At 37.6% G+C, this 18,105-nt stretch overlaps 1 protein-coding gene across 3 annotated transcripts in view; it reads right to left on the bottom strand.

Annotated features, from left to right (window-relative positions):
- LOC107758677 (bone morphogenetic protein 1-like) overlaps positions 1–17,319 on the bottom strand; it is a 32,267-nt gene extending 14,948 nt beyond the window's left edge. For all 3 annotated transcript variants that reach the window (XR_001642048.1, XM_016576480.1, XM_016576481.1), the window contains exons 1-6: positions 16,907–17,319; positions 13,444–13,554; positions 7,396–7,545; positions 6,961–7,078; positions 3,379–3,557; positions 3,093–3,198 (exon numbers count right to left, since the gene is read on the bottom strand). Coding sequence is in view for 2 of the 3 variants with exons in the window: in XM_016576480.1 (XP_016431966.1) it covers positions 3,093–3,198; positions 3,379–3,557; positions 6,961–7,078; positions 7,396–7,545; positions 13,444–13,554; positions 16,907–17,042 (800 nt within the window). In the remaining variant the exon portion in view is untranslated. The remainder of the gene's footprint in view (positions 1–3,092; positions 3,199–3,378; positions 3,558–6,960; positions 7,079–7,395; positions 7,546–13,443; positions 13,555–16,906) is intronic.
- Positions 17,320–18,105: the final 786 nt, after the last annotated feature.

Genomic DNA, 18,105 nt, shown 5'->3' with positions numbered 1-18,105 from the left:
TATAAAGATAACGATAAAGATATAGTTCTAAAAATTTTTCTCAATATTAAAGAATAGCAGAGTCCACACCACAGCTATAACGATAAAGGCACAGAGAAACGATATCGTTGGAATCACTTTCAGAACTATTTTTTTTCCAGCTGATACAAACATTGACACCCAATCAGAATCCATCCTGCTATAACGATCTCGAGAATTTAAAGCGGCAGACGAGCGTGCGCTTAGAATAAACAGACAATATCGTCTGCTGGTGTGGATGCTAATATTTTCTTATAGTTAGCTGTAGTTAAAGTATAGTTAAAGATAGCTATATCTTTATAGTTATCGTTCTTGGTGCAGTTTTTAAACTATGTAGTTAAACTAGTTTTAGTTCAACTTGAAAATGTTGCTTTGACAACTAGCTGAAATAAAATATTTTTTTCAAATATTTTATTTTATTAGTAAATGTTTATTTTGATTCAAGTTTCAAAAATGATTTATGGTTTTAGTTTTAGTTAACATGATATGTGTCCAAATACATTTTGGGGCCACTGTACATGATAATGACATCAGAGATCCAGCTTGCACCACTCAAATATGAATCACATTTGATTGGCACTTATCCACTACATATAGTCTTTCTCTCTGCTGTTCTGAGGACAGAATGATTGCTCTTTTCTCTCGTCCAGTTCCCATGACGACAGCACCCTGAATGGGCAGCATGTGGATGCAGATCAGTCAGAGCGGAGTTTAAAGCATTGCCTCGCTGGACTGCGACTCCCTGGAGCCCACCCTGCATGCCAGAGAACAACGGCACTCCAGCCCCTGCAATTGTCCAGGACAAAAAGCCTGGAAGAGCTTTATTTGTTTTGGCCTAATTCCAGGATCCCCCAACTGCAAAATTCTGGAGGTAAAACCGCACAATGTGAATATTCTTGGTTTAGAGGCCAGAAGGAGAGGGGCCACTTTGCAAAACACTAAAAATAACAATCACAGAGAAACCAAGCCAGCTTCCCACAAACCATTGCGCTACTAATTGATGTGAAGTTTTTCTCAGACTCTGACTACGGCTGTTAGAAGATATAGAAGACATTAACCACAAGCATTTTGATCAAAACAATTTCCACACACTCAGAAAAAAGGGTACAAAGCTGTCACTGTTGCGCTACCCTAAGGTACAAAATTGAAAAGGTACATATTTGTACCTTATATGGTACCTCAAAGGTTCATATTAGTACTTCAAAAGTAACCTTTTGAAAGGGTACCACATCAATTTTGTACCTTTTTTTTCTGACTGTGCATGACATCAAGGAATTTTTAAAATAATTTTAAATCAAACTGGTTTGCTAGTGAATATTTTCTGAATACGTTTGAGTTATTAATAAAATTAATAGAGCTGATTAATATAACTTTCTTAGTCTAATCCAAATGCAAAGTGCATTTGGATTTGACTACAGCATTATCCTCACTGTTTCCAAACTGTTTGCGAGTTTGGTCAATTCAGAGCAACTTTGTGAGACCCAAAACAACTGACCAAAGGACACTCTACCTAAAAGTCTATCTGCATTTCAGCCTTGGCTCCTTGTCTGAATTCCTTCCTGCTTGTCCTAAACAACGGGCCCCCTCAAAGCAGCTGGCTGGATCTCCATTCTCAAGCCACTAACAACAGGTTAGTCAGCAGTCTGTGACAGCGCCAAGTCCTCAAATCCTGCTCTGTCCCATCAGCTCAACGCTTGTCTTAAAAACAAGACAGTAACACATGCAATAATGTGCCTGTCTTTTATAATTAGTGTAGAAATTAATATTTGCATTTTTATTTTTGGTTAAAGGGGTCATATGATGCGATTTCAATTTGTCCTTTCTCTTTGAAGTGTTACAAGCTCTTGGTGCATAAAGAAGATCTGTAAAGTTGCAAAGACTAAAGTCTCAAATCCAAAGAGATATTCTTTATAAAAGTTAAGAGTCAACCACGCCCTCCTAAAATGGCTCGTTCTAACACGCCCCCACATGTCTACATCACTATGTGGGAAGATTTGCATAACGCCGCACAAATGTTCACGCAAAGAAAGAAGGCATAACTTTTATTCTCGCTGTAGTATTGTTGTTGCCGCCACCGCCATGTCGTGAAGGCGCTGTGTGTTTCGTTGTGAAAGCGAAACTACTTTGTTTGGTCTTCCAAAAGAGGACGATATCCGCTTCGTCATGCCTAGAGCTGATCCGTGCTGGTCGCTGAGGAAATACATCAACTTCGCGCTGTGGATCGCCGGATCGGCTTTCACCGTGGACGAAGTGGAGTCCAGCCCGGGGTCGTCACATGTGGTTGCCACAAGCCCGCCAACCGCTCCTTCGTCGAATCCGCCGGCCGCGCCGTTCTCAGACCTGCCGGCCTCCGCTCACTCTAGCCCGCCGTGTGTGACGCTGTGTTTCGTTGTGAAAGCGAAACTACTTTGTTGGCCTTCCAAAAGAGGACACGACTAGAAATCAGTGGTTAAGTTGTATTTACAACACTGTTCCAGAACACTTCAACCCAAATATGGTAAGGGGTGTAACATTTCTGTCTCACGCTTGAGGTATTCGGCCAATCACAACGCACTGGATAGCTGGCCAATCAGAGCACATCTCGCTTTTCAGACCGATGAGCTTTGTAAAAATCGACACGTTTCAGAGAGGCGGGGCATAGAGGAGAAACAACAATGTACAGTATGTGGAAAATAATGTGTTTTTTTAACCTTGAACCGCATAAACACATTTCATTACACCAAATAATGTTCTTTTTAACAATATCATATGGCCCCTTTAATACATCGGAGAATAAATAATGGTTGATTTTTCAGTCAACATACAGAGTATAATTAAAGTGTCAACGGGAGGCTTCGTAATCAGATTGAAGTGGTATTTAGCAGAAATTGTATTCATTTAAACAATGTAAAAAAATTGAATTTATATAGTGTTGTCATTTCTTTATAATTATTTGAGATACATGCTAGCAATTTCTGAGTGAAAATTGTTTCTACACCAAATATTTTCAGTATATGTTATATATTATCCAATTATCTCTAAAATAACAGCATCTACTTGTGTACAGGTTACATTAAAGTCCTATGAATCCAAACCTGGAAAAGGTGTTTCTGGCATAATGCATGATACTGTCAAAGTCGTAAACCTCTCCAAGCGAATCCACATCATCTGGCTCCATCTTTATGAAATTATACTCCTGACCTGTAAAGTGCAACATCGGCTTCATCACACTTCTACGGAATCTCACGCAATTATGAATTATTCTGGGTTTGAGATATAATACAATGCATAAAAGTTATGATTCTGGCAACTATGGGCATATACAGGAGAATTAGAAGTCATTCTACAGTTATGTAGTAGAGGTTTTGATAGTTACTGTACCTGGCTGGATGTTTTCTCGAAATATATCAACATGCTCGTCCCGGTCGGGTCGTGTGTGCTCGTGCCAGAATCCAATGACATGCCCGAGTTCATGCACCACGATGCCAAACTTGTCACAGTTCTTCCCGATAGATATAGCCTGTGGACCTCCACCTCTCCGCCCGACAAATGAGCAGCACCTTTTTTTTTTTTAAACAAAGCCAACCAGGAGTTAGAAAACACTTTTGTACCTATTTTGTAGACACATTTTGTAAACAAATGGTGAAACTAATGTTTAGTTTGTATTTGTATAGTTACTTTCTTCACTGTTGCAGAAACAACATTAAACAAGTTTTCGTACGGAAGAATTTTAGCCAGAGGTTAATTAAATATCATCTGAGTGGTTTGAGGTCAGTAAGATTTTCCTTTTCATTTTTTTTTTTTAAATTGATACTCTTATTGAGTAAATACACATTAAACTGCTAAAAAAAAAAACGACAGTAAAGACATTTACTGTTACAAAATATTTCTATTTCAAATGAATGCTGTTCTTTTGAAATTTCTGTTCTTTAAACAATCCTGAAACATTCATCACAGTTTCCACACAAATATTTAGCAGCACAACTGTTTTCAACATTGATGATAGTATGTTTCTTGAGCAAATCAGCATATTAGAATGATTTCTGAAGGATCATGTGACACTGAAGACTGGAGTACTGACTGCTGAAAATTCAGCTTTGCTCTGACAGGAATAAAATATTTTTCAAAATATATTACAATGGAAAACGTGCATTTGAAATTGTAATAATATTTTCACCGTATTATTTTTACTGAATTTTTAAGCAAATAAATATGGAAGCTCATTTCCACCACGTAAGAATTTTTTTTTTTAGGTTAAACACCCGAAATTATGACATACGTAAGTCATAATTACGAGATAAAAATTCGAAATGATGACTTTAAAAGTCGAAAATATGACTTCCTAAGTTGAAATTATGACTTTAAAAGTCATAATTACGAGGTAAAAAGTCACAATTATGACTTAAGCCATTTATGAGATAAAAAGTCGAAATCATGATTTAAAAGGTCAAAATTCTGAGATAAAAAGTCAAAATTATGACTTTACAAATCGAAATTGACTTAATGACTTTAATAATAAAAGCATATGCCATTTACAGACAAGCAGAACATACCCCAGAATATGAACGCATCGCGTTGAGTTGCACGTTAAGCGTTTTCTTGGGGTAGAACATGGTTTAATGGAAGAAGACTAAATCTGGTATACAGTTTATTAATATATATATTATGTTCTACACCAAGAAAACGCTTAACGTGCAACTCAAATCATTGTGTTCATATTCTGGTGGTATATTCTGCTTGTCTGTAAATGGTATATGCTTTATTAATAATGTGTGAACTGAAATTGGTCTTACAAACTGTTTTAAGCCAAGTTAATTCGCTTTAGAATGTCCCGTTTATCATTAGACCACTATCCTGTGACCAATGTGCATATAAAGATGAAATATCATTGTCAATTTTGAATTGTAAAGTCATAATTTCGATTTAGGAAGTCATATTTTCGGCCTTTAAAGTCATAATTCAACTTAGCAAGCCATAATTTAGATTTTTTATCTCGTAATTATGACTTAAGTATGTCATAATTTCAAGTTTTTAAGGCCTTTTTTTTTTTTCTTACGTGGCGGAAATGGGCTTCCATAAATAAACACATCCTTGGTGAGCATAAGACAATTAGAAATTGAATGTCATGTAGAAATGTAGAAAATACACTTCGTGTAGAAAACATTCTATATGTCTAGAGAAGCATGACAACCGTTAAGTTCATCCTTCATCATTCAGCCTTTTGATTTATCAAAGTTCAGCAAAGTTTAGCTCAATTCAAAGGAGACACACCATGAGCTGAATGCAGCAAACTCTATAGTCATTCAGACCTTGAGGTCAGGATCTGCCTCTGCTGAGAAAATAAGGCTTTGTGCTGACTGAATCCAAGCTAGGATATTTTTGTCACAGACAGTACATGGACTACTGTTTTGGGAACTGTGGTGTAGTGACGTGGCTTCAGCAAGGCCCATCTTTTTATTAACAGCCACACATACACTCACAGTCAATCAATCAAACTAAGTGGTAAACTGCTTGATAAAAACTAATTCCATTAAATATTATACTAGAAAACTACAAGAAAGCCAAGTTGGAATGGTGCTTACATGCAAAATTAGCTGTGGATGGTTGCCAGGTTGTTGCTATGTGGTTGCTAAGATGTTCTGAGTGGTTGTTCATTCAATTGATCAAGATTAACAGGAAATACATTAAAAGACTGATAAAGATACAGAAGATTTCTATTTCTAATAAATGCTGTTTTTAAGCCTTTTTTCCATCTAAGAATCCTGAAAAAATGAATCACATTAAGCAGCACAACTGTTTTCCACATTGATAATATTAAAAATGTTTCATGAGCAGCAAAAAATTCAGCTTTAATCCCAGGAATAAATTACATATTAAAGGGGTGGTTCACTGTTTTTTTTCTAGGCTTGATTGTGTTTATGGTGTGCAGTCTAACATGTGTTAATGCTTAGATTTAAAAAAACGCATTATTTTTCACATAATTTACCTTTATTCCACACCGCTCTGTCCTAGAGCAGGGGGACGCGAGGAACAGTATTAAAAACCGCTGCTTTAGAACATTGATTTTGAAACTTGTGAATCCATTGGAATCGTTAGAAGACAGAATCGCGATTCATAAATGAACAGATTTTTACGTGCACCTATATTTTTCTCTTCCTCTTCTCTACAGCAGCGCAGCATGGCCTTGCCCCCTTTGCTGCCTTTTCCCGAGGGTGGGGTTTATCAGGGTTTGTGATGTCACAAACCCGGGTAGTAACTTGTTGTAGTCCCTACGAGCCGTTTTTGTAGGCATTAAACTGCCAGAATTTTAAAAAACGATATCTCCGTTTGCATTGAACTTTCAGCTTCATAACTTTGCAGATATTGTTTATGCTCAAACAGGAACATTACACACTAACGTTAAAAAAGTGAAATTGCAATCAACCACCCCTTTAAAATGAATTCAAATAGAATTTTTTTTTTAAATTGCAATAATATTTCACAATATTACTGTGCAAGCAACTGAATAATGTTAACCAATGGCCTAAACCCTAAACACTGATTTCACAAATTCACATAGTTCTGGATGCATTAGTGTCTAGTCAAATCAAGTCTCGTTGAATATCCTGTAAAATGTGTTGTAAATGTCAATTCACAGTGACTTAATAAAAGGTGCAATAAAATCAGAAAGAGCACCATCAGAAAAAAAGAGCATCACCCAGAAAAAGACACAAACCACACTGTAGCACTCTCTACAGGGAGCCAGATTTGCTCTAGAAGAAAACTTGTTTGTGCTGTCGATGCATATAGAAAGCCAAATAAAGAAAACTGCTGAAAAGATTGGAGCTTTTGAATGCTGGCAGGGAGGTGAGTTTCTGTGCATCAGGGACTGAGGGAGAAACTAGAATAAACAATATGTGTGGAGGGACGTTATTGGTGAGCAACAGTTGTCTCTCCCCAGAGACAGGCAGGATGTGAACTTACCCACATGGCCGGATAGTAAAGACGATGTAGCTCTCTTCTGTGCTTCTTTCAATGAATGTCACACAAGTGTGTTTCTCCCAGTGACGCATGGCCTGCTTAAAAATGGCTCGCTGGCTACCTACAGGGGTTTAGTTTATATCAGTAAAAAACTAAGGCCATCTAGATAACACTTTGAGTTGGAGCACCAGCTGTCTATTGAAAAATTACAAAGGATATTAGTATTTTAAGAAAACATTTTTTTTTAAAATTAGTTTCAGACAAAATTAAGGTTTTGTGTGCAGTTGGAAAAATTACACTACACTGGAATATTAGGAGAGCATGCAAAAAAAAAAAAAAACTACTAAAACAGAACAAAACAAAACAAAATTTAATTTAATTTAAAAATACATTTATTTAAAAACAATAAATAAAATAAAAAGTTATATGCAGACTTACCGCTGAAGTTGCTACTAATAACATAGGGTATTATGCCATCCGGCCAAACTCTCTCAGGTCTGGCTGTGGCTGCTCTCCGTCTGCGTAGGAGGATTTGACCAGCCAAACCTGGGATGTCCTTTGCATTGCCATTACCTGAGGATCTGTTTGCTAGGGCAAAGACAATACTTCAGACAAAATATACTTGTCTACAAATTACATGATGTAAATTACGTAATGTATTCTATTATAATTAGGGCTGTCAAAATTAAAGCGTTAATAACGCATTAACGCAAATTCATTTTAAAGGGGTCATATGATGCTATTTCTATTTTTCCTTTTCTTTAGTGTGTTATGTAGCTATTGTGCATGTATAAGATCTGCAGAGTTACAAAGATCAAAGTCTCCCACAAAAGGATTTATTCTAATCTAAAAGAGAAGGCTGATCCAGACCGGGCTAAAACGCCTCGTTCAAACACGCCCCCACATGTCTACGTCACAATGTGGAAATATTTGCATAATACCGCCCAAATGTGCACGCAAAGAAATAAGGCATGGTTTCAGGAACCACAGTAGTGTTGCTGCAGCCATGTCAGGGAGACGCTGTGTGTTTCAGTGCGAAAGCAAAAGCACTTTATTTGGCCTTCCGGAAGTAGATGCAATGAGGTCATTGGATCATTGGTTAAGATTTATTTACAACAGAACAGCACAACCCAGATGTTCGAATTTGTGCAATGCATTTTATGGACTACAGTTTTGTGAACAAGGCTGGCTGTGCAAAGGCTATTTCTAAAAAAAAATGGGTCAATTCCGACTTTGCTATGACAATCTGGCGCTTCTGAATCAGCGACTGTAAGTATGTTTTGTTATTATTGTGAACCTAGGAGAGTAGCCTACAAGGCTGGCTGTGCAAAGGCTATTTCTAAAAAATAAAAATGGGTAAATTCCGACTTTGCTATGACAATCTGGCGCTTATTCTGAATCAGCTACTGTAAGTATGTTTTCTTAATAGTTGAAGTATTTGCTATTGACTGTTCAAATGCGAAGTTGCGTCGTGTGTGTGTGTGTGCGTGAGAGGAAACGACGCGTTTGAGAGAGGCGGGGCATAGAGGAACTACAATAATGTACAGTATTTGAAAAATAATGTGTTTTTTGAACATTAAAGCATGTCAACATATTCGGTTACACCAAATACACAAAATAATGATCTTTAAAATAAAATCATATGACCCCTTTAACGGCACTAATTTTATTAACGCGCGATTAACGCAGCGCACATTTTCTAGACCAATAGAACTTACTTCCCATGTATGTAAAATAATGGAAAAAATGATTACAGAAAGATTATCGTTTTATTTGGAAAAAGGAAAGAAGTTATCACCAGATCAAAGTGGATTTAGGGGGGGACGAGGAACGATGGACCCAGTAGTATGCTTGGAGTCAGACATTAGAAAAGCGTTGTTTAATAAAGAGATTGTGGCGGCAGTGTTCTTTGACATTGAAAAAGTGTATGATATGGTATGGAGAGAAGGGTTGCTGCTGAAATTGGAAAACATGGGGGTAGGAGGGAGAATGTATCATTGGATTAAAGAATTTCTGGAACAAAGATCAATTAAGGTGAGAGTGGGAGAGTGCATATCATCAAAAGGTATTATAGAGAATGGCACTCCTCAGGGGAGTGTTATAAGTCCATTGCTTTTTATTATTATGATAAATTATGTGTTTACGAGGGTGGATAAAAATATTTGCAGATCTTTGTTTGCAGATGATGGAGCTCTGTGGTACAGAGGAGGTAATATAAAGTATGTGGTGCAGAGAATGCAAAAAGCATTAAAAGAAGTTGAGGAATGGTCATTTAAGTGGGGGTTTAAATTCTCAGTGGAAAAAACTCAGGTAGTCTTTTTCACTAATAAAAGAATAGATGAGGAAATCAAATTAAAGTTGTATAATCACAACCTAGAACGGGTATCCAAAATAAGATTTGTTGGAATCTGGTTAGACAGCAGACTCATATGGAAAGGGCATATTGAGAAGATGGAAGAGAAATGTAAAAGTGTTGAATATAATGAGATGTGTGTCTGGGCAAGGCTGGGGGGGCAGATAGGCTGGCACTGAAAACTATTTACATAACATTAATCAGATCAATAATGGACTATGGAAGCATAGTATATGGATCAGCAGGAAAAACTCATCTAGATAAATGGGAGCGAATTCAAGAAAAGTCATTAAGGATCTGTTGTGGGGCTTATCCGTCATCACCTGTTTCAGCATTACAGGTAGAGGTAGGGGACATGCCTCTCAAATTAAGAAGACAACAGTTAACGGCAGTATATTGGGCAAATCTTATGGGACAGGACAAATCACATTCCACTTTAAGGGTACTAGAGCAGTGTTGGGAGTATGGAAAAAGGGAATGTAATAGTTTTGAATGGGTGGTTGGAGATTTAGTAAAGGAGTTGGCTATTAAAGAGTTAAGTATTACTCCAAGAGTGGCTTTACCAGCAGTCCCTTTGTGGATTTTGCCACAGCCTTCAGTTGATTTAAGAATGCTGGAACATAGGAAAAAAGAAGGCCAGAATGAACTAGAGGAAATCCAGGTAAGGGAATGCCTGTGGTTAAAGTATGGACATCAAACACAAGTATATATGGATGCATCAAAAAATCCAGATGATGAACAAGGGGTAGCAGTTGTCATTCCAAAAATGCAAATATCCAGAAAGGTAAGGATCTCAAATAAGATATCAGTATTTTCAGGGGAATTAATAGCAATAATGATGGCATTAAGATGGATAAGCGAGGCAGGATTAAAGGACGTGGTAGTATGTTCAGACTCCAGTTCTGCTCTTACGTGCATTGAAGCACAACAGTCAGACACTAGACAGGATTTAGTAGTGGAAATTCTGCGAGAATTATATGTTACAGCAGAAAAGGGTAAGCGTAATATTCATGTGGGTTCCAGCTCACGTGGGGGTGAAAGGGAACGAAGCAGCAGACAAATTGGCGAAACAAGCTCTGAGGGCCACTAGAATAGAAATGGAAATATCATACAGTAGATATGAAATTAAAGCTATAATCAAAAAGCTAATAAATCAAAGATGGCAGCAACTGTGGGAGACAGGAAATAAAGGTAGACATATGTATGAAATACAGCCAAAAGTGGGGAAAAGTAGGTACTCAGGTGGAAGTAGAAGAGAGGAATTTTTTTTTTCCAGACTTAGAATAGGACATACAGGACTTAATAAAACATTGCAATTAATGTCCAAGCATCCGACACAGGGGCGTCATGCACTCATTATTTTTGAAGGGGCACGAGTTGGGGTGGGGGGTGTTCGTCATGTGACGCACAGCAGCCACAACAGCACCTATGTTTTATTTATTTTTTCCTTTTAATTCAAAACATCCCCAAACGCATTAACATGAAATATCGTGATTCTCACCTTTATAGATTATGTTCGATGATCTTTAATGGGCGATGGTCAAAGTAACCTAATAATGTAATCTATTAACTATGCATAAAAACCTGTCTGTTTACATAATTAAATATGGGTGTCATGCCATAACATTTTTAATACGACTGAGTTTATATTTAATGTGAATTTAACATTGAAAGTTCATGTGAATAAAAACATTGCAAATTAGGCTACTATTCATAACACTTTCATTGTACAGAAAGAGAGCAAAGAATGTTTACATTATCAAAGAACATTTTCACTGACAGTCTAGTTCAAGCACTCTCAAAAACTCCCATTAAAATCACTGAAGCTGTTTACACTGTGAAATTAATATCTTACAGATTCTTACACACATTTGCACTTTGTTGTTTCTGACCAGAGAATTCGCCAGAAAGAGGTATTCAGTCAGGAAGCGAGTGAAGAAAACACCGGCATTTTAGCGATGACTCATCTGAACACCTCTGATTGGTCATTGCATTCATAAGCTCAACAGCATCGTGTGTGATTGGTTAATAAGCAGTGCTGTAAAAACCCCTCTGTCTCACAGTAGGTGGCGGTAATGCGCGAAATTGATGCAATCCGCCAAAAAAAGGGAAGAAGAAGAAGCATTTTCTGTTTGACCCGTGTAAAACCCGTAGTTGGAGAAATGGAGATGCACAGTTGCTGTGTCTCATTTAGAAGGCTGCGCCCTCCGGAGGTCGAATCCTCTGGAGGTCGCATCCTCTGTAGGATGCATATACGAAGTGTCCTCAACCTAGAATTAAACGAGACGGCCTTCTCACTGAGAGTCTAGTTCAAGCACTCTCAAAAACTCCCATTAAAATCACTGAAGCTGTTTACACTGTGAAATTAATATCTTACAGATTCTTACACACATTTGCACTTTGTTGTTTCTGACCAGAGAATTCGCCAGAAAGAGGTATTCAGTCAGGAAGCGAGTGAAGAAAACACCGGCATTTTAGCGATGACTCATCTGAACACCTCTGATTGGTCATTGCATTCATAAGCTCAACAGCATCGTGTGTGATTGGTTAATAAGCAGTGCTGTAAAAACCCCTCTGTCTCACAGTAGGTGGCGGTAATGCGCGAAATTGGTGCAATCCGCCAAAAAAAGGGAAGAAGAAGAAGCATTTTCTGTTTGACCCGTGTAAAACCCGTAGTTGGAGAAATGATTGGTCATTGCATTCATAAGCTCAACAGCATCGTGTGTGATTGGTTAATGCGCAGTGCTGTAAAAACCCCTCTGTCTCACAGTAGGTGGCGGTAATGCGCGAAATTGAGCTTATCTGTAGCAGCAAAGGATACACCTCATGCATCCTCCAAATTCCTGTGAAAGAAGGTCGCATTCGGAGTGTCCTACTTGCTTTTCTGAAATGAGACAGCCTCGATGACGTATGCAGCCTTCGAATGCGACCTCCGGAGGGCGCAGCCTTCTAAATGAGACACAGCTAGTGTTTCCAATTTAGCGACTTTTTTCTTCTTCCAAAAAAGCACCTAGCGACAAATATAGCGGCTTCTTAGACACACCTTATTTAGTTTCTGAGACTCGCTGGTACTGTCTGTCGCGCGAGCGCGAGGTTTTGCGTCTGCTCTGTTCAGCGAGCGGATGAGGAGCAGCGCTTTCTGTTAAAACAGATATTATGTTGCTTCTCTAATTTTACATGCAAGTATAGCCGAAATTACAGCACAGCTATTGTCTTATGTGTATTTGATTTCATCAAACGATGGCTCGATTATAAATCAGGATTTTTGTGCAGATTAACATCTAGGAGAGCTGGTAGCCTAATGGGACGCTTTTCAGTCACTATTTCATATTCATTCCGTTGTCTGACAACACAAACAGTAAAGTATGTCAATGAAAACAGTTTTATCGAGAATTTAGCTGCATCAAAATACAGTATGTGGGCACAGAGAGGCAAACTAATTTAATAATAAATAATAAATTTACATTTTGCATGTTCAGAAGAAGTGAGCTGCCCTGTCATGCGAAAATGTAAACAGGCTTGTGTAAGAAAAGTGCAAAGAAAGAGAAGTAATGGGAACCTGGTATTTCTATGTTCTTTTTTCATGTGTCTAATAGACAAGAACAAATTCTTTGAAAAACATGACCTTTGAAACATGTCTAGTCTTTATGGTTTCACTAATAATAAGTACATTTGCATAAAGCATCCATATTTGTCCATGCTCATGTTGATTAGAGTATTAAAACCTTGAAGGTTTTTAAGGTACAGAACAGATAAAAAATGTGCGAAGTTGCAAGTAATCACGAATTAACTCACGACAATCGCGATTAATCGCGATTAAATGTTTTAATCGACTGACAGCCCTAATTATAATATAACCTGATTATTTTTGGATTAATTTTGAAGTAACTCATCACATAGAACAGGATTATTTTGTACCATATTGATAAAAAATGAAGAGTGAAAGAAAATCTATTCTATTCTTTGTTTTAAATAACATGAAGTGTAACATGTTAAGGAACATGCTAATATGCTATTAAATATTAATTTAAAATTATATAATTACACAATACAGATTACATGTAATCAGTTACCACATAGCACTGAATATGATTGCATGGTAGCAGCAGTGTGTGTTTTGCAGCCATTCTCACCTGAATCAGGTACAGAGAAGTTGGAAGAGTCATTCTTCTTAGCATCCATATAGTTGGCTTTAAGCAAGCGCAGGTCCTCCTCATCTAAGGCTATGTCGCCCAGAAAAGCAGCTAAAAGAGAGAGTGAGAACACATCACTAGGTGAACTTCTCAAGCACCATGCAACCCTCTGCAACTGACGAGGGAAACCTTACCATAATGAGAAGCATTCAGCCCAGCTTAATGTAGTTGTGCACAGGTCCCCAGAAACTAAATCTGGGGTCGTAAGGTTAAAGTCACAGTAGCTCTCTCAATTCACAGCTGCAACTTGTATGCCAGTCTCAACTCTGACTTTTAATCGACTCACTCCCATATAGGCTGGTCAGGATTCAGGGAGATGGTGAAAAGAAACCACAGACCAGCAACATTATCCAGAAAAAGTGACTTTCCTCTGTCCACCTTATTTTTTCCCGCCGCTTTACAACTCTAAATGCACAAGGACTATTCTATGTGCTACTTTTTCTAATAACTTATTAGATATTCCTAAGAAACTATTAACTATTGTCTTGCAGCAAACAATTTCCATTTTCCTTACAGAGCAGTAATTGCACGGATGGTCACTCTGTCTGCACTGACCAAAAGTGACATTTTCTCAAGGGCACCTTAATAGAGCAAATTTGTTCGAGCAGCTCTACCGTGTCTAGAAAATTCCGCTTTGTGATAAAACCTACAACTTCTGTGTTAACTGTCTTGTTTATTTGGTCTTCAATCCTTATATTCGCTAAAACTTTAATCTTTAAGTCATGGCCATCTTCGAACCAAAGTATCTGTCTGTATATTAAAACATTTTCCATGAGTGAAAGGAAAAGTAAAGACTTTCCCAACTAAAAATAACTGATGATTAGGTAAACAAACCATTCTTGCAAACATGAAAGTCTTTAAAGATGGATGGAAAAGTGACAACGTTAAAGCATAAAACAGAAATCTAAATAACAATAAGATGTCTCTCAGTGAAAGCTTAAAGCTTTCTCATACAATTTTATTTATAATATGTGCAATGCAAATGTAAAAGGTCATATGTATAAGTGAAACACAAAAACCATGTTAGCAGGGACAGCATTTTGCATCAATTTAATAAGTCATTATTTCTGACAAAAGCACCCACATAATTTTCTTTTCTGTTTTAATGTACCTCTTATTGACAGGAAGAGAAAACTGTATAGTGAAGGGCTAATAAAATGAATAAATAATATATTTTTTTAAAAGTACAGAACATTTTACAAAACATAGCGAGGAGTCATCTGTAACGTTGTTGTTTTCCCATGAAATTTATTTTCAACTTTTTTAATGAGAGATTCAGAGAGCTAGTAAGAACTAAAAAGTAATAAATCTTTGTTTTGATATCATGGGGTCTTTCATTTCTACAAATTTTTTTCCATCCTTTATATTTGTGACCTAGCAGCAGAATTCATTGTACTCTGTGGCAGCAGGGAACACATTAGCCTGGCAGGACATCTTATTAAGCCTGAAACATTTGCTAAACTAACCCAATACAAAATGTGAGCATGTTTCGTCTCCCTTGCGGTTTTCATCCAAAGCTGTCAAATCTATGAACATGCATATAAAGAAATATGCTCACGAATAAGGAAACAAGTCACAGCCAACCAATTTTGAGGTGATGCAGTTTCCAATTAAAGGTTAAATTTAAACCTACAGTCTAAACTGCTTGACAGATAAATGGCCATGTGTCACTATTAGCATCTTCTTTGCTGTTCTGCTCAAAACTCAAAGTATATGTCCACTTTATATATCCACTATATAAAGAAATCAAAACTTCAGCCAAATTGACATGACAGTCAATACATTGACAGAAGATCTCAGGTAGAGCTTCCCCACAATCTGTTCCTCACAGCCATATAATAGGTTAATATGACTAACAAGAAAACAATCAATCAGAAATCAAATATTTAAATAAACAGCAAAGGTTAAATAAGCATTTATTTTCAACAGCGGGTTTACTATGCTATTTAAATTATAATTGCAGGCAGTTCCACTTTTCGCAATTCTAGGCAGGGTTCACTTCTATTAAGGCCACACTGTAACCTTTTACCCTTACCTTATTCACAATCCAAACAATTTAATTTCTGAAAGCTTCTGCAAAGGGGCTTCAGATTAAAAATCTGCTGTTTTTGTGCCATCTAGTCATTACTGCCAAATCAACTTCAATGGCAGCAACAACACAGTAGTCGTTCCTCTTCCAATTTCCCAATTCAACACTTCTCTTTGTTAGCAACAATTTAACCGTCTCAATTTAATAGTGGTTGGGCAAAACCAAAATCCTGACAGGTTTCAGTAGCCTGAAGTCCACTTCATGCTGTGACAGTAATGAACAATCATCTGAAACGCTGGGCAGTCCTGTCAGAAACATACGGATTAATTCATGACTTATTTAATTGTAAATTAAATTTTTTTTGTGTGTGCTTCTGTGATTTGACTGATTACATTCTGAGCTTTATACATATTTCTTGGTGAGCACTCAAAATCAATTTAATATTATAGGTTAATGAGTTAATGTTAGCAGGTGGAAATCACATGTGCTTGGCCACCGGCTCAATGACGTTGCCTCTAAACAAGTGGACAATGTGCTAAAGTAAAGAAGTAATCACGAATTTGCACTTAAGAAATAAAGAAAATATAAAGCGAATTAGTAATTATGATTCTTTTTTTGTGAAAGCATTAAAACTTTTTAATTTGCAGAGAGCTGTTTGACCATGGTGACATGTAAACAATACGAAGGCTATTAAATTCAGTTATTATAGCCCAGACAACATTTAATCGGCTGTCTATTCAGTTGCCAGCTGTCCATTGCTGTAACAAAGATTTGCCCTCTGAATAGGTCCTTTTTGTGAGACATAGGCTAGTTAAAACTTCTACAGACCGTTACATTTTGGTTGGGTAACTCAAGTGTTTGTAAAGCACATTTTGTGCTGTAAATTAGGTAACATGTTGGTTCTATGCGCTCTGCCCGAGGATGCTTATTTCTGAGTTGGGATAGGGGGAGGTCCCACCAGGATCCCATTCACTTGTCCCAGATCTCATGCTGTCATGCAGTACACAGCTAAACAAAACAAAGTAACACAAACAACACAGCACAACAACACAACAAAATAACACAAAGCAACTTAGAATTAAACAAAACAAGAAGTGTTAACCAAAAATAAAAAAAAGAACACCGCTTTAACCAAAACAAAGCAACTTTAACCAAAACAAAACGTAAATCAAAACATCACAGACTTTGACCAAAACAAAACAACTTTAATAAAAACAAAACTTTAAGCAAAACATCACAAATTGTATCCAAAACAAAGCTAACTAAATAACTAAAATAAAACAATACAACATTAAACCAAACAAAATAACATCAGCAAAAAAACTAAACAAACTCTTGATTTATAAAGTTTAGGAACATTGTGTATCATATTACCAGCTTTGCATGGGTCCTTGTAGTCAGCTTCATCACTGTCTCCAGGACCTGTGTGATAGTTTGAATCCACTTTCAATGCGATCATTAATAAAAGCCAAAGATTGAACATAAGCAAATATGTCCACAGGGAATTCATGACGGGAATGAGTGCGGATGTACTGTAGATGTGGACCTGGAGCCGGCGGAGAGCTGCGGGTTGCGGTGGGAGTTTGGTAGGACTTGGGAAAACGAAGCTCCCGGGATGGCGGGTTTAGAGAAGCGAGGCTTTGTCTATTCAGTGTCTTTATTCTAGTCCAGTGATTCGCTCACATACCCGGGACTCGGGCCAGCATCAAGCTTACAAACATACACAGATCGGAGGTCAGTGGACTAAGCGTACTGAGCCCATCTGTGTGGGAGAATGCGAACGCGCAGGCTCGTGTGTTTCACTCCAGAGCAGCAGCAGCAGAAATGCTGTGTCTAAAATAAAAAAGACGACATTTTAACAAATTATCTTACATTTTAATGCACATATAGTAGCAATATCGTGTACTTCGTTGGAATACCAATTATAAAATATCCCTACTAGCTGACAGATATCAAATGCGTCCTGAGGAATCACACCTGCAGGGTTGCCAGCCAGGTTTTCACAACAAAATCCGCCCAATTGCTACTCAAAACTAGCCCAATCCGTTTCGAGGGGAGTCCCCCATAAAATTCGCGTTTTGGGGGGTCAAATACACGATTTTTGGCGGGGTTCCCAATTCGCATTCCAGGGGATAAATATCATGTTATTGGGGTCGCTTCAACCCGCGGACATGAAAACAACCCGCGCAAGTGTTAAAGTAGCCCAATTCCGCGGGAACAGGCACCGACGACGTAATCAGTTTCACTTATCTTTTTCAGAACTTTGTAGGGACCAGAAAAACGAGCAGAAAGCGTGGAGCTAGGGACAGGCAACAGAACCAAAACCTCGTCACCTGGTTGAAAAAACAGCGAGAGAGCAGTGTTACCAATTTGGGGATTTTGTCGCCAAATTTAGCTACTTTCTCATTGTAGCTGCGACTTTTTTTTATTATTTTTTGCGACAATGAGCTATTTTAGCTATATTTAAATAAAACTAGCGATTTTTTGGAGATTTTTTATTTTTTACTTGGCCACACCCTGTCGTAGGCCCGTGACCTCTCACGTTTGCTCTCAATCATGCTAATGAGTCTGCG

The sequence above is a fragment of the Sinocyclocheilus rhinocerous genome, unplaced genomic scaffold, assembly GCF_001515625.1.
Source record: "Sinocyclocheilus rhinocerous isolate Xijiao unplaced genomic scaffold, SAMN03320098_v1.1 scaffold623, whole genome shotgun sequence".
Lineage (NCBI taxonomy): Eukaryota > Metazoa > Chordata > Actinopteri > Cypriniformes > Cyprinidae > Sinocyclocheilus > Sinocyclocheilus rhinocerous.
Note: the sequence above shows the minus strand (reverse complement) of the source record. Positions and strands in the feature narration are given on the sequence as shown.